This window comes from Solea solea, chromosome 7 (genome assembly GCF_958295425.1).
Source record: "Solea solea chromosome 7, fSolSol10.1, whole genome shotgun sequence".
NCBI lineage: Eukaryota > Metazoa > Chordata > Actinopteri > Pleuronectiformes > Soleidae > Solea > Solea solea.
The window spans coordinates 25,087,908-25,104,860 of record NC_081140.1 but is presented as its reverse complement, the minus strand read 5'-3'; the positions used below and the strand labels follow the sequence as shown (position 1 = coordinate 25,104,860).

General features: G+C 40.0%; 1 protein-coding gene across 1 annotated transcript in view; it reads right to left on the bottom strand.

Annotated features, from left to right (window-relative positions):
- The window catches only part of nectin3a (nectin cell adhesion molecule 3a), a 42,481-nt gene that overhangs the window by 16,629 nt on the left and 8,899 nt on the right, over positions 1-16,953 (bottom strand). The window contains exon 2 of the mRNA XM_058634270.1: positions 4,322-4,669. Coding sequence (XP_058490253.1) covers positions 4,322-4,669 — 348 coding nt within the window. The remainder of the gene's footprint in view (positions 1-4,321; positions 4,670-16,953) is intronic.

Sequence of the window (16,953 nt, the reverse complement as noted above, 5' to 3'; positions counted from 1 at the left end):
GGGAAAACAGGGGAAAGACTTCGTTTCATTGGCTGCACTTTCTGTTGAACATATACACACACTCGCAGCACTGACGTCAGAGATGGAAAATGAAGAGAATTAGCTGGATGTGCATTGGTCATGCATCAAGTCTGGCCATTTTTACAGTAGGATTTATCAGAATCACAATCTTTATTACTCTGTAGGGAGAAACTGGCAGCATACAAGTTTCTCCATCAAGCATTAAAGATATAATAGGGAGCATTTCTGTATTAAACTATTTACAAATTTAAAAACATTTCCAACACTCTTTAAATTCACAGAAATGTGTTTTTCTATGGATTTTTTTGTGTTTATTTCTCTTTATATCATTGATCCTGACTGCTCATTGCCTTTTGCTGCTGAAGTGCAAATGCACAGAGGAACTGTCACTATCCAAACCTAAACCAGAAACCCAATTTGTTCCCTGAATGCGGCTACTTCCTGTCAAAACAGGCTACTTCCTGTCAGCACAATTCACGGCAGTTGAAGCGATTTTGAATAAAGCAGTGTAATATTTCGTTTTAGTGGTTATTCTTATTACATAAACACATGTTGGGGTTTGGGTTTTTTGTGTCATATTGGCTTTTTGTCCACATGAAACCAGTGATTTGGGAAAAACTGGTGAATTTCCGTGGCAGCACATATAGGCGAATATACTTCATCTTGCTCTGGGGGGTTCCTGTAGAAAAAGTTTTAAGAATGAAAATGAAAAAGATCGTTCTGAGAAAGTTCTACTTCTTCCCTGTGTCTGTTTCGTATGAGTCATTAAGCTGTTATTTTTTGGCATGTTGCTATATATACACATATATATACATACATATATACATATATACATATATATACATATATACACATATATACACATATACATACATATATACACATATACATATATACACATATAGCAACATGCCAAAAAATAACAGCTTAATGACTCATACGAAACAGACACAGGGAAAAAACCCAACATTACTTGAATCGTGTGAAAGGAGAATTGAAAGTTCTTCATATAAAAAGGAAACTATGACACGACCCCGTTTTTTTTTTTCTCACATCAGCATGCAGCTGAAACCATCTCTGTGGGGTTATTTTCTTAAAAATGGAGAAGAAAAATAAGAGGCGGCATTACTGGTCACACGAAGGAACGGCCAAGTTTAAATCAAAAGAGACTGCAGTTTATAGTTTGCGGATGGAGCTTAAAATGCTTGTAGCTTACGTAGTTGAAGAATTGTGTGCAGTAGTTACTGCTTATCAATAACATCTTGCCATCTTAATGTGTGTGCATGTGTTGTTTTCATAAAAGTCAATTGTTGTTGGGTAGATTTCCCATTGACCTGTCAGCAGTTAAAAAACAAAGGGTCGCTCTAATTCTTTCAATACGTGTTGTATTTGCTTCCTCTGCTTCCTTCCCACTGCTTGTGAGTGGGCCTTCAGTGTTTGATGAATTGTAGCGGAAACAAAGCTGCAAAACAAAAGCAAGTGACAGTTTTGAGCCAATACACACACTGTGTGTTTTATGATGCTGATCAAACGCGAAACGTTGTTTCCGTAATGAGCGCGACTCCTGAAATTAAGTCAGTGTCCAAATGTCTGCACCTGTTAAACATCAGAACGTGTGCCGTGACTTCAGTCTATTATTCATAGATTTGAGCCTTTTTCTTTTCTTTGCTTCACTTTGAGTTCATTTGAAAGGAATGGAAATGAAGTCACATTCTTCCTCGTGAACCTCAAAGTGTAAACATGAATGAAAAATATCCAAGTTGAGTCTGAACTGAAAAAGTGAAAACACGCAACCAACAAAACAAAAATCTGTATATTAGAACAATATGTTAAGCAGCTCTATTGTTCATGTGCTGACGTGAAAACCAGAAATGTGCAGTTATTGAGCTACAACCATCTGAAAACAGTCGACCATTCAACTGTTAACAAGGCAGAGATGAAGAGGCATCGGGGGAAACTGCTGACATTAGCTCTTGTAATTGTGATGCGCTTTCTCACAGAAACACCCCGTGGGATAAACTGATTCCCACGTAACATGAGTCAAATTGCAAAGAACATATATTTCCACCATAATCACACCCTAATTACATCTGAATTGTGAAGTGGGCCAGAGTGTGTGTTTATGTATGCATGTATGTGTTTGTGAGCAAAAACACGCCCGAGAAACTGCTCAGATGGGAGAGCAAGGTGTAAGTGGACTCTGTGAGGTCGCAGACACTGGAGCTGTCACAGCATCACTTAATGTACCGCTCATTAGTCATCAGTTTCTCTCTCCCTCTGGAGGGAGAGGAGAAGCTGCTGCTGCTGCTGCTGCTGCTGCCTACAGTGCAGTCTCCTACTGCCAGCTCTGCCTGACACCATTCCAACATCCCATTTAAGGTATGAAACATATGCTGACCACAGACAAACTTCAACATCAATGCTCCAAAGGAAGGAGGCTCATGACAGAGTGGATCATGGCATGAAACATGGGCATGATGCAGTATGGAGAGTATATACATGATATGGACAAAAACTATATGGCCACACCTGTTAAGTATTGAACTAGGCCCCTTATCTCCAATGAAGGCTTCAGCATACCACAGTATGACAAGTTTGGACTGGTCAGCACAGAGACCTGACCTCAACCTCATCGAGCATCTTTTGAATGAACTGGAACAGAGGTTGTGAGCCAGGCCTTCTCGTCCAACATCAGAGTGAATGGACACAAATTCACATACAAACATTTTAAAATCTTCGTCTAAAAAAGTGTGGAAGCTGTTATATCTGCAAAAGGAGGGACCAACTCCATATTAAAGTACTGTTTATGTATTTAAATACGTCATTACAGTCCCTTGGTGTAATGGTCAGGCGTCTGAATACTTTTGTTCATATAGTGTAGTTTTGGTCAATTGTTGTATTATAGCCTTGATTTTGTTGCTTCACTTCTTAGGAGGTTTTAAAGGAAAATATGATTATATGATTAACCTAAAGCCAGGACTGTCATATTTCAAAACTACAGTGGTGCCATCTCATCATGTTCACAATAGAGTCAAATTCACAATCACATGACCACAAAAACACATCAGACGGGCCTGTCCGATTTGGACTATTTTCTGTTACCACTATAATTTTATGGTGGCCACCCACCATAAAACAAAAGAAAGAAACAATTACCCCAACTCTAATCCCAAACATGTATTTATTTCATAAGAATTCCTACCAAAAAAACAAAACATCACATTATTCCACTGGAAATCCCTGAAACAGCCATAAGTTGTTTTGACAGCAAGTGCCCGAACGCTGACAGCACTGTTGTTGCCTGTGCAAAGGTCAGTCCCCTGCAAAATGGTTCACCATGTGATTAATCACTGTAACTTCCTGCTTTTTTTATTGATAAATGTGTGCTAATTTATTTTTTCCACATTATTCTCACATACAGTGAGGTCATTTTCTCTGCACTGACTGCAATTTTTTAGCTTTGCGGTTTGATTCTGCTCAGTTTCAACTGTTTAGTTTGTGCTTTATCACTTTAAAAAGCACATGAGGAACATGTGGTCTGTGATTTTTTTTTTGCATGAATCGTACTGCCTGAACAGCTGATCACAGACAAGTGTTGATCAGATTATGACACATTGGCTGCGCTGTTGATTTTGTACCTTTGTGTGTATTAACTGCCTGTAATTAGGGACAACAAGCAATGGTCATGCAACTAGAAATAAAGGAGATATGTGCAGTGAAAATATATATATATACACCACAACAGCCTTATATCAATTGCAACGCTGATTGCTGCTTCTTCATGGCCTGTGAAAGTTTCATACAAACTACTCTGACGTATGATTTTATTATTTTTACGGTTAAAGAGGGCAGAACGGACAAAAATCCTCTCTGGGAAATGGCTGCATATTGTCGTTTTATGACCAGTTCTGTGTATAAAACTTTTTTTTCACGCAGCTTGTTTTCAAGCAGAGAAATGTCACGAGAGTCACTCACATTCACACCCTGCAATTAACTTGTTGTCGCAGGCAACTAAGTTGCAACAAGTGGAGGATTTTGAACTTTCTACATTCTGTTGATATGTTTACTACATAAAATCTGACTCCTTGCATTCCAAGTGTGTCTTCTATATAATATGAAAGTGGCCTTGAAAACCTGGGAAGTGTATGAAATAAGTTGGATCAGGAGATTCCATTGGGCTGTGACCTTAGTAAGAAGTTTAAACGGTCACCCAAACTTTGCTCATTAAGAATCAACAACATTTACGCTTTGAAAAGCCACTAAACACAATGAAAATGCCAGTGAGACGGCTTTACTTTACCTAATATGTTGACCAAGGTTGACGCTTGAGTGTTGCCCAGAGGAAACGTCACCACTTTGCAGATATAGGAGCCGATATCCGCAAAGCCAACCTCTTTGAGGGTAATGGTAGCATCTTGTATTGAGGGGGACACAAATGAGATGCGCTGGGCGTAGTCATCAGAGTATGACGTTCCATACTTGGGGTTGAACACTGCCAGTGTAATGGTGCCTGAAGAAACGGGACGTTCCCAGGAGATCTGAGTGAGGCTGAGGTTGGAGCCCACCACGATTCTGCAACCTAGCGTGATGTTCTTCCCCAGCACGGCATTCACCTTCTCAGGAACGATCACATGGTTACTGCTCACACCTGTGGAGAGAAAAACACATTAAAGATAAGACTTTGACGAACAGGAACACATCAGTGTGGCAGTTTTAATAAAATTGGGAGGATGGATTTTGATTAAATTAGGAGATTACAGTGATCGTTCTGTGGTGTCCAACAGTGGAGGCAAATTATCTTGGAATTAAAACTACGTGGATTCAATTCGTCACACTGCAAGTTTCCCTTCACCCACTTCGACATCCCAGAGGATGTTCCATCTCCAGACAACGTGAGCATTTCAAGGACAGTAGCTGAGATTTGCTAATGCAGGGAGTGGATGGGGAGACATTTGCTGCTTTTTCTGGAGCACTGAAATGACATGATGCCTCTGCCTTCACTGACACACAACTCATACCACTAACGTGACTCACATGAGATTACACACACAAAAAAAGACTGCGGGACGTTTGTTCCATCAACACCCGAATGTTCTGGTGTAACATTAAGTGGAGTTTATGGCAAAAATGTATTATACGGCCAATATGTATGTTTATATGTTAGCTTTATAGTCATTTAAAGTAAAATATCTAGTTTTGACAAAGGTCCTTGCTTTACAAAGGCCGCCATCTTGTACTGCCATGTTTCTACTGGAGCCTGAATGGACAAACCAGCCAGAGCGTGCATTTTAAAGCAGAAGCTCACTATGAAGAACAGCTTCTAGCCATGTAAACCTGTTGTGTAGACAAAACGAAAAAGGAAGAGGAGAAAACAGCAGACAGATTCTGAGAACGCATGAGTTTCGCAAGAGTGTTCACTTGGGAAGAGGAGGGATTTATCAAATCGTGTACTTTTGATCAACTTTATTACCAGTTATGTCAAAATCATCGCACATTAACTCGTCTCTCACCTCAACAACACAACTTGTCCGACGACGGTCACATTAAGAGCCATCATTTGTCTCAGACGTAATTTTTTCTGGGGTTGAAAAAGAACCCAGTGCTTTGTTTTCCCTCTTAATAAGCAACACACTTTCACCGCAGGACACTCAGACTGTCACTCTTGCTAATTATCACTGCACCTATTAGGCTGGAAAGAATGAAAACCCTCTGGAACGAGATGAAACAACACTAGCAATTTAACAGTTTTGTTCCCCTCTCTTTATAAGGCTGTTAATTTCACTTAAAGACCACCACAGGTTTAGTTTTTAATGAGTTATCTTAAACAAAATGAAGGTTCCAGCTTTGTTTTAAACATAAGACGCCATTTTGACTGCTATAATTCATTAACATTTTGTAAATAAGTCAAGAGAAAAAGGACAAATAAAATGAAACACTGAAGAGTGTTGATTCAGTGTGAGCTGTACGCACAGTAACCTGCCTGTCACACTTGATGGACCTGCAACTGGGCTGTAAAGAAGAAAACAAAACAAAAACAACCAACTCTGAGGGATTGAATGTAGTATCTTGGAAAAGTAACCTGAAATAAATCCTAAATTAGAGGTCATGGAGACTGCTCTGAATGGGGGAAAAAAAACAAAACAAAAAAAAACAAATCCACCCTAGTCTCAGTTGTTTTCGGCATAATCACACAAATGAGTCATTGATAGAAACATGTACGCTTTGAGATTTTTAAGAGCCTGAACACAAAAATTTACAGCAGTGGTGGAAAGTGAATTGCAGGGTACGTCCACATAAAACCTTGTGAAAATGTTTTTTTTTTCTTTTACAGATAAAATGTAAGAAGGTGATTTCATTCAAAATATTCAAAACAGAGTGCCCCAGTGTTTTAGACACAGTTGCAGGCAGAGTAAAGCTATATTTGCGAGCCATAAATTTCCACTTTGTACATAGGCTCGGATGTGTATGGAGTAAAGCTTATGAAAGTGGTCCACTGGCTGGTATTTTGAGTCTTTGGCATGAATGTGAGTGGTAAGCCGCAGCAATGCTATCTTGGTTTGGGAGGAATATAGCCAAGGAGGCTGAGGCTCCCTGTGCTCCATTACATCCCCTGTAATTTTAGTGATTACACACACACACACACACACACACACACAAAGAGGGAGAGAGTTTCTCCCTTCCAAAATAAGGAGTAAGTGTGTGACCATATGTGTAAGAGTCAGGCCTTTTTGTTTGAATGGCTGCTGAGTTTTAAATGCATGTTGCACTGTGTTGTGAAGTTTCATGCTGTGCTATCCTGTTTGTTTGTTTTCACCCCCTGCTGACCCACATTTACAAAAATATTTTCCCTGTGATTCTTGCCTTGCATAGCTCTGCACTGCGTTTAAGCTTTTAACCTATTAACCTCAGGTATTTCACGCAGTCTGCCTGACTTGTCATCCATTTGGAAAATACACTGAGGAAAGTCTGTTCGGGTCATTATTACTCAGTATCTCCACAATAATTTAGAGATCTGTTTCCCACCTCTGAATCATAACTTGATCTAGACAAAAAAGAGGCTGAATTGCTTTACTTTACTTGACACAGCATGTGTTAGCCTGTGTTTGCATTGTGTCTGCCACAGTGAACGGGTGCGGGGGAGAATCAGGGTCAGCGCCATGTGGGTTTTTTTACTCCCCTGTGTATGTCATGTCATCCGAGCTGACACAACAGCTGTTTATGGTCACCTTACTACTACATGCAGCTCAGAGGTTTCAATCTTCCTGCAGTGACTTGACAGCACAACGAATACTGATATTACTAAAGGGATTAAATGGTATCAGTGCCGTCAATTTTTCCAAAAATTCTTTGGTAATATGCTACGTCTTTTGCGATATTCGGATATCACCGACCCACGCATGCACTCACAAATGGAATGACATTATTTATTATTACACTTATTAGTCACATAAGGCTGTGGTGCCTCCATGTCACTTGGTGGGTGGAGCTATTAGCTAAGCCAGTGGTCAGCAACTGGTGGCCCATGGGCCAAAACTGACCCACCAGCATTAATATCCGGCCCGGTAGATCAAATGAAGAAAGTCATGCAGAATTTATAGTTTTTACTCTGGAAAAGAAAATGAACCGAGTCAAAGACACTAGTAACATTATTTGGAAAATGAAAGTTACTTTTCTAAACCAACACCATCTTGTAAATGTTCCATTTTTTACAATACTGAATACTTTAGATTAAAAGAAAAAAGGTTAGGTTTTGAATGATGAAGATATGATGTTTTGGCCCAGTATTCAATTGCTTGGAAAAATATGTCAGCTATAGCAGAGCAGAAAGAAACAAGACCATCGCCCCATGCATACCCATCATGCTTTGCACCCCCAGCTTGATCTGGTAAAGTTAATACAGTAGATTCGGGTATGAACAGTTGCTGTATGTGCTCACACTGAGCAAAGACACATAGGCTTAGTGGAGAGTGCGTGAGGAAGCTGGACTACCTGCTAAGGTTTAAAAATATGTGTGTGTCACTTGATTCTGGCTGTTGGTCACACAGTTGTTGGTCGGTTGTAGTTATCTTTGGCATTAGCCCCTGGCGAGTAGTTGCCGGTTGCGTTGACTACTTGACTTACAGCACGTCACTTGAGTAAAACAAACGACCCAGGAACTCCAATCATCACTGCAGTTTGGACGATTCTCTGTAATCTACCAGATAAAACATAACAGTTTTATAATATGTGTATAATATAACTACACACAAAATTGCTTACATTAAATTAACATTTATTGAACAACATCAGCTTTATAATTTGCATTTTATGTCTTTCAAAAGAAGTCGTGATTTTTGTTTTTGTTTTTTTTGTTTCTGGCTGCTCCCTCTCTAGTGGTCACCACAGTGGATGATCCGCTTGATTTGGCAAAGATTCTTACACCAGATGCCATTCCTGACGCAACCCACCCATTTATCCGGGCTTGCGACCGGCACGAGTTCACTAAATTTAGAGTGTCCAATTAACAATAAGCAATTGGGATTGGGTATCTTGTTCAGACCTATGTGGTCACAAGCCAAGTTCCCTTTCCACTTGGCCATGGGCTGCCCAATAAAAGTAATGTATATATGGGGTTTTTTTTGTTTGTTTTTTTAACTTCACAAGCATCGGAGCTTCCTGAACAAAAATGTTTTACTTGAACGAAAATGAATAATAAACAGCTGATTAATTAGATCATAGTTAGTTTATGCAAAATATTAGTTGCCTGATTAATCGGCTGGGCAGCATGTTACATCTCTAATTCATATTACTGTATCTTTAATGCGAGAGCATAGATGGCAGACTGATGCAAATCTTCCTGCAGCACTGGTCGTTTGAGTAGTAAACCAACATGCTCGGCATCCGTGACATTGTGTTGATGCATGGAGACACGTGTCTCGGAGCAGGCTTCTCCCCTGACGTGCTCCACATTCTGCAGCTATGTGACACGACACTCCAACTGCTGCTGCTGCAGCGTAGTTTATCTGTCTCGGTGTGTCAGTTTTCAGGCCTGTCAAAGCACACAGAGAAACTAGACTCCATCCATGCTATGTTCTGTTTGTCTTACAGTAAGCATTTGGAAGTAAGCGGGAAAGGAGGGGCGGTTGAGTTTTAAGAGGACTCCACCCTTGCCATTAGGGGAGGAGAGACAGATGGCCTCTGCATGGGATACCTACAGCCAGGAGGAGAGGGGAAACTTGGCACTGGGAACTGTGACCATGAACAACGCAGCCAGGAGTCACAAACTAGTGCACCGTGAAATATCATCTATAACACTGCAGGCCAATGAAATGTAAGCATTGGTTTAAACAAAGCTGTCATGCTGTTTCATCTAGGAAACAGACACAGCACTGCGGAATGGAGGCACAGTTCAGGACTGTCACTCGCTTCATTACTGGTTATCCATCTTCTCTGGTAAACAAATGTGTTTCCGATTTTTAACACAGACCATAAGACTTATTTGATGCACTCATTACCCAGCATCACAGTTTTTATGCTTTACAAACCACCGAGTTAACTCTAAATGTGACACCCTGCCCCAGAGAGCAGGAGGAACCCCGACCTACAAAACCTAATGTGACTGCAGAGAAGCATACTGCACTTTTAACCTCCCTTTTCCTTGAGAAACCCAAGGAAAGAATGAACTCATGGGAAGGAAATGCTTGTCCTTTGAAGAAATGCTTCATATTTGTTTCTTTCCCCTACTGACATCACTAATTGCGACAAGCTGCACGAAAGACGCAAAAGCAAATCAAAACCTTCCTCTTTGCTTGGCAACCGGCTCAAACATTCCACATCAGCCACTTGAGGATCCAAAATCTCCACCTACCCAGACCTGACCGAGCATCAGCTCTGACCTCCCCAAAGAAGGCTGTCTCATCGGCCAGAGGGCTCCTCGCAATGAAGCCTGCAGTGTCAGAGCAGCGTGAGACAACGATAATTCAGGCCACAAAACATTCTTAAACTGCAAGAAACGAGACAATGTGTCATGTTCACGAAGTAGACAAACTCTCCAAACATATATTATCATGTCAAATGGCCCTCATGAGAAACTGATCTCAAGACCTCACAGGGGAAGAATGCAGACATGAGATTTGTGCAGAAGGGAGTGTGGTTTAGGACTAAAGCAGGAGGAAACTCTGAGTTGAGTTGAGCAGATGAACGGGGGATATAAAACAAGAAATATGGCAGTTATTGAGAAGAAGTGCAGGGATGAGTTCAATGAGAGTGCAAAGTGCATAAGCTTATAATAATGTAAGTGGATTTTTACTAACTCATATTCACACATTACAGCCTGACAGAGTGGTTCATACTGATGAGCTTCCTGTGGAACAAGGTCAACGATAAATGTGCTGATTTAAAAACAATCAATTCAGACTTTTTTTATGATGGCCCATACACATGAGAATCTGCAGAAGTTTGGTATTGTCTCATCTTCTTATCCACATGCTATTCTTGGTCCCAGAATGAAAAAATCCAAAAGCACCACCCTTGTCTTTTTTGTAGGGCTGGAAATCTCCAGACACCACGATATTCTCAAGATATTGTAGTCACGACACGATATATCATGATATTATAGTCACAATACGATATTATCACGATAATTAAGTCACGATACGAAATTATCACAATAATTATGTCACAATATGATATTATCACAAAATCAGATATATTTACACAATGACTCTAGTGAAAGTGGGCACTTGGCACCTAGTGGACTGAAATGTCAATAGATATTTTTATGCTAAACCACAAAAGGTTTATTGTTTATTTGTAATATCAGTTAAAAAAATTATATGTTAAAAAATATGTGGTATAAAAGTGGTTTTATCACCATGCAAAATATCGCAATATTTCAATGTATTGATGTTCCCCCACCCCTAGTTTTTTGTGTGGATACAACCAAATACGCAACTTTGAAAAAATGATCATGTCATTCTCTTGTACTCGTACTTTTTTTGGTGTATTTAATATATAGACTCCAACATTGACAGTCATTTTGGGGGGTTTCATGGATTCATGGTTTCAAGGACGACAACATTGACCTGTTTAGGGATATATGACTCGTTTAAGGATAAACTTCCAGGGAATGAAAAAGAAAAACATTTTATAGGGAAAGTTCTGTTTTTGTGTGGATAAGGCCCAACTGCGACTTCATTGTTCTTCAGATTTATATGTTGTAATGATGTGTTCCTTTTAAGAGTAACTCAATTTCTCTTTGAACAAGACTCCTTTATTCCTTACGTTTGACCATTATGTAATTTGTTCCTCAGAACAGTACAAACTGTTTATATTCCGATCAAAGCAACTTCAGAGACCTGTGAACACAGCAAAATAACATTTAGTAATCCTCAACCTCTATCCTGCTTTGAAATATTTAAAGGCTGACGGGAAGCGTTTTGTGCAGTTTACAGAGCATAGGAGTAATTCATACTCCTAACTGTACAACACTGACGTCGAGTAGAAGCTAATGATAAAATTAGCCGACCATTAAACTTCCATCTGATCATCAAGGTCACATTTAGAAAAAAAAAAAGTTAATTAAAATGCATCAGAAAACTATGTTGGCAAACTGTTTGCATAATATAAAACATGATGTGAATTAATATGTGGCTATGAGATACAGTCATAAAGAATTTCATAGCTACCAATTAGGGCAGCAACTAAATTTGGAAATCCACTATGTATTCGTTTTTGATTAGTCAATTACTCACGACAAACTCATGGCGATGCCCTTCATTAGTCGTAAAATGATAAAAACAAAACACTGGCTCTACTGCTGTGTTTCCATCGTGGTACAGTGCGGTGTGGAATGGTAAAGCCCTGGGTCAGGCTTGTGTTTTCCACTGAAAACAGTACCTAGCGACAACGAACTTTGTCTAGACAAGAAGTCAAGCTTACGATGAGGATGGATAGACGTTCAGCGTTGAGGAAACACCAGTTGCAAGGGAGTGATGTTTTTCTGTCGTCCAATCAGCTGACTGTTGTAGGTGGTGCCCTGACTGTACCGTACCATTTTACAAGCAAAGGGTGCCAAAGAATGGAATGTCAGTCAGTCATCATCTACCGCTTTATCCTCCACCAGAGGGTCGCGGGGGTGCTGGACCAATCTCAGCTACATCGGGCGATAGGCGGGGTACACCCTGGACAGTTTGCCAGTCCATCGCAGGGCCACACACAGCTAGAGACAAACAACCATTCACTCTCACACTCACTCCTATGGTCAATTTAGAGTGTCCAATTTACCTAATCCCCCAAAGAATGGAATGGAAGCACAAAAATATACAAAATACTGTACCAAACCAAACTAAACCGTCCCATTCGGTATAAACACGGCTAATGTTAGCTTAGCTTTCTTACTACAGTTCGGAACCAGAGGTTGGAGATGTAATGGAAGATTTAATATTCAGAGTGAATGCTAGCATTCATGCAAGCATTTAACCGGTTTCATTGGTTTATTGCTGAAATGCCTTATTTTTTTGGCCTAATATTCGGTTTCGAACATCACCCATTCACATCAAGGTTAATTGGACAGTCTAAATCGACTGCAGGTGAGAGTGAATGGTTGTTCTGGCGCCATGTCAGCTGGTATTGGTTCTAGCCCCCCCCCCCCAGCGGTGGATAGGATAAAGCGGTGGACTACAAATGAATAGTTCTTTTTTTAATAATACAAAACTATTTTTTGCAGCCTCCACTATCAATGCAACCATCCTTAGCCTAATCCTAACCCTTGGAGCAGACAAACTTAATACTGAGAAATAAATAGTTGAAACCTTGAGAAAAGCTATTTAAAGACTCATCCCTTGAGTCCATTTGTGGCTGGAAATGAGAGAACTGTTTGTTTTTTTGTTTCTTGGGGGGGGGGGGGGTGAACAAATCTGTCTTCCACTTGGGGATTTTGCCAATAAATCTTCCGCCTGGGATTGGTCCGTTCCTGAGAGTTGGCTGTGTCTTTTAACTACATACTCAATGAAGTCAATGGTCAGCGAAACAGCCATTTGTTTGGTATTGTTAATTTTAAGAGGAGACCAGTGAGGGGAAAACAAATCAAACAATGCCACTGTGCCCAGCACAAGCCCCCAGACCTTTCCTTTATTTTTGTAAAGCCTATAACTCTTAGGCAGGATAGGCCAAGCGGTGGATTGCCCGTTTAATAGCGTGTCTTTATCGTAAGACATATTTGTGCAGTGTGAAGAAAACATTAGTTCCTACACCAGCGCTAATCTACCCCCCTTCCTTCCTAGCATTGTATCCTGTGAGGGTGTGAGGCTTTTTAGAGGGCTAATTCATTGTGGAGACAAACACAGGCTGACGGGTCTTTAAAAATGGGCAGGCTGGCCTCTTTTCACATGTCACTGTCCTCCTCGAAACCTTTTTCTTTTTGGCTCCCCCCATAGTGATGTGGACGTCTGTGCCCTTCTCATCCGAGTCACATTTGATTAAAGATCAGCGCTTAATAGAAAAGAAGAGATCAATAGTGTTGACATACAGAGTGTCAGGATAGGTTGCAACCTCTAATCAGAGTCAACTATAGCTATGCTGCAGGACTTGTGAAGGACAATGTCTGCCACTGTGTACCAAAGCGACTCAAACACTGCTACAGCATCCTGCCTTATTGTGTGGGATGTGTTTGTCATTGTGGGGGTTTTGTGGTGTTGTAGTATGTGTACACAAGGCGATGGACACAGATGGGATAGATGGCAATTTCATATTCGCACGCAATAGTTTAAAATGACAATTTGCAAAGTTATAGGCAGTCTTAAAGGAAAACAAAGAAAGATATTTTTCAGTGCAGTGTGAGTTGTTTTAGTTCATTTTCAAGGCATTCTTTAGAAGGGAGGACACAGAGGGAATGAGGCCCTCAATTAGAGCTGAAGTGTTGTGACATCCCTGACATGTAGACGCTAATAGTGACTCTACTATGCTCACCATCTTTCTTAATTAGAGATGGCTCAATAGCACTTTTTCATGTCCTAGACAAAACCAATATAACAACCTTGAGTATCAGCCAGATAGGGACGAGCTGATACGACCTAGCATCGGTATCGGCGCAATACAGGTCAAAATCAGTGGGTCAGAACCCAAATCAATCCAAAACCCTAAATATCATAACCAAGCACATACTATAGAACAGTGAATAAAAAGCATCAATGTCTTGTTAAAAGTATGACTAAGCAGAAAACTTGTTAAACAGTTAAATGGGTGGTTATTGCTAGATGGTAAAGGCATTAGCATAAATGCTTGGTAGTAAAGACTTTATCGGACTGATGTCAGTATTGATAGATACTTAAATTTGTCATGTCGGTATCAAACACAAAAAAACTGCATAAATAATAGTACTACCAATATTGATATCACTCTGATACTGTTGCTTTACATCTTTAAAACATCTAAATTGTTACCAGCACATTTGTGCTGATGCATTTACCCCCATAACCAGCCAATTCAAAACCATAGTGCTCTAAATGTGTTGCAAATATTCCGCTCCCTTTAAGAAGAAATAAACAGCCCACAACATGACTCAGTTAAATTGCTATTGAAGCTTTTTCATTTACTTTTTTTTTTTTTTTTTTTTTTACAGACTGTGCTTAGTGAAGTAGTTATGTGATGTTTAGTGGTTTTGGATCTTACTGGATTTCACTTTTTTTTTTTTTGATTTCTATGAAGTATCATATTGGCTCATCCCTACACCTAATAGTGTTGCACAGGAGTAGAAACATTCATGTCAGGGTTTGTGGGCTCATCAAGTGCATCATTACTGCTGCAGTGCTTTTGTAGAAAGCTGAGTGAGCTTGAAAATCCTTTATCTTGTCTCAGTAGTTGAGAGCAATGTATTGTTCATCAGGCAAAGAGAATTGACATGTCCGTACTTTCAGAACAAGTGGTGTTTTATGGTAAGCCTGGTATCCGTTTAATTGATTTCAGTAAATTATTCACAGTATCCTCTAAAGCCAAACAAAGACAGCATAGACGGACTATACCTAGAGTTTACTGGAAGTCCAACCCTCCACATCAGCCAGTGCGATAATAAAAGATTAATTGCGCATTGGACTTGTACATTCAAAACTGGCATTTGTCTCACTGCTGCTGCATCTGTGGGCTCCCATACGTACAATTAAATAAAACAACAAAAAGCCAACATGTCCAACACAGCTGTGCTCCCCAACAGTTGAATGGAAAAAAAAAAGAAAGATGATTATATCATTTTCTTGTCTCTCTAACAACGCTCTGGTGTACAACAAGCAACAAAACATTGTTTCATGCATTGTTTTGGACACATGCCTTTTCCACGGCCACGTTTACATGTCATTGTGCTTTGAAAAATACCCTAATTTCCTGATTTTGTGGTTTTGTCCTAAAAACCAGGCTCATTTTTCAGTCATTAAAGACAGAAATAGATCCGGTTCTTGTTGGGAAGTGGTGGAGGTTTGGTCGAGAAAGGTTTCTACACTAATCACGGACTCCACTGCCCTTGCCTGGGACTAAATGGGCTACTGTACTTTCATTAGGCCAATCCAACATAATGGAAACATAGTTTCCCACATGCCACAAAGAGCCCAGAGGGAATTAGATTGTTTTTCTTTGAAATGATTCCCATAATTGTCCAGGTTTCTTGTATGACGCCCGTTTCTGCCAACAACAGGCAATGACATGGTTATTTAAGGCACCTACATGTTGTTAGTGATTGTCACGTGTAGTATACAGATGCTGGGCTTCCTATTCTGTGTCAGTGTAGCAGAGAGAGGAAAAAGTTCCACTGCTACTTTTTATATAAAACAACACTTTCTTCCTGTTAGATGAATGAAACATCGACTACAGCGCCATTAAGAAATATATCACTGGACCTAGAAAAGTAAGGTTGTTGATGGGAGAAGCTGCTTTGGACATTTTTGAGCATTGGCATCACCGAACATGTCAGCAATCAGGAAGTTAAGTGGTCAAACAAAAACCAGCCTGTGTACTTTACAGTGTGTATCCATGGGTCAATAAAAACAGTGAGTAGTTTGGTCACTGTGGCATTTCCCCAGCATTATCATGGTCAGAGAGAGGTCATTTTTTTCCCAACACACCCACTTTTCCCAGCACATACTCTCAACCCTGTTTCTGCAGCAGATTTAAGTAGTACTGATTTAGTCGTGCCACCCACTTTTAATGTCGAGAACCAAGACGTTTTGGAGCCAAGGTCTGTTCGGAGACACGGTAAAAAGAAAATCACAGCTGAGCTGACTAAGCAGATCAACAGTGACCTCACAGAGTAAATACATATACATTTGACGACATGAACCACCTATGATGCCATTGTACTGACCTACTTCCCATACACTGGTCTCAAAACGAAATGTCCGTAAGGTTAAGAGGTCCACCTACATACTACATATGTTACATATATCATATTACATTTTCTAAAAGACTAAAAACGTTAGTGAGACAAATGAAAGCTGATTTTTTTCTGGGACTTCCACGTCTGGTTTGACATAATGTCCCCATACTGTACAGCTCACCAGGACGTATAGGACAAATATTTCAGCAATCATACCATAAATTTGTCATCTCTTGGTCGGAGTGTAACTGTGCCTTTCAAATGTCATGCAACCTGTGCATTTATATTGTTTTTAAACCCTAAATAGAAATGCCGGCCTGCATTGTGCTGCGATCCCTTTCGCAATGCAAGTAGAGGCAAAAATAGCAACCACATTGAACAATAATGTTTGTCAGACTCTTCCATTGTGAGACAAAGCAGCTCAGCTCAGTGGGGGATAAAAGACAGCAAATGCAATCCTCCTTTCTTCATCAATACTTAACAGTAAAAAACAAACAACACTATTGCAAAAAGTCTATTTGATTATTTTTACTACTGAAAGAGAAAATCAGCATTTAATAAAGAAGTATGGTAAGTTATGTATAAGGCAAAGG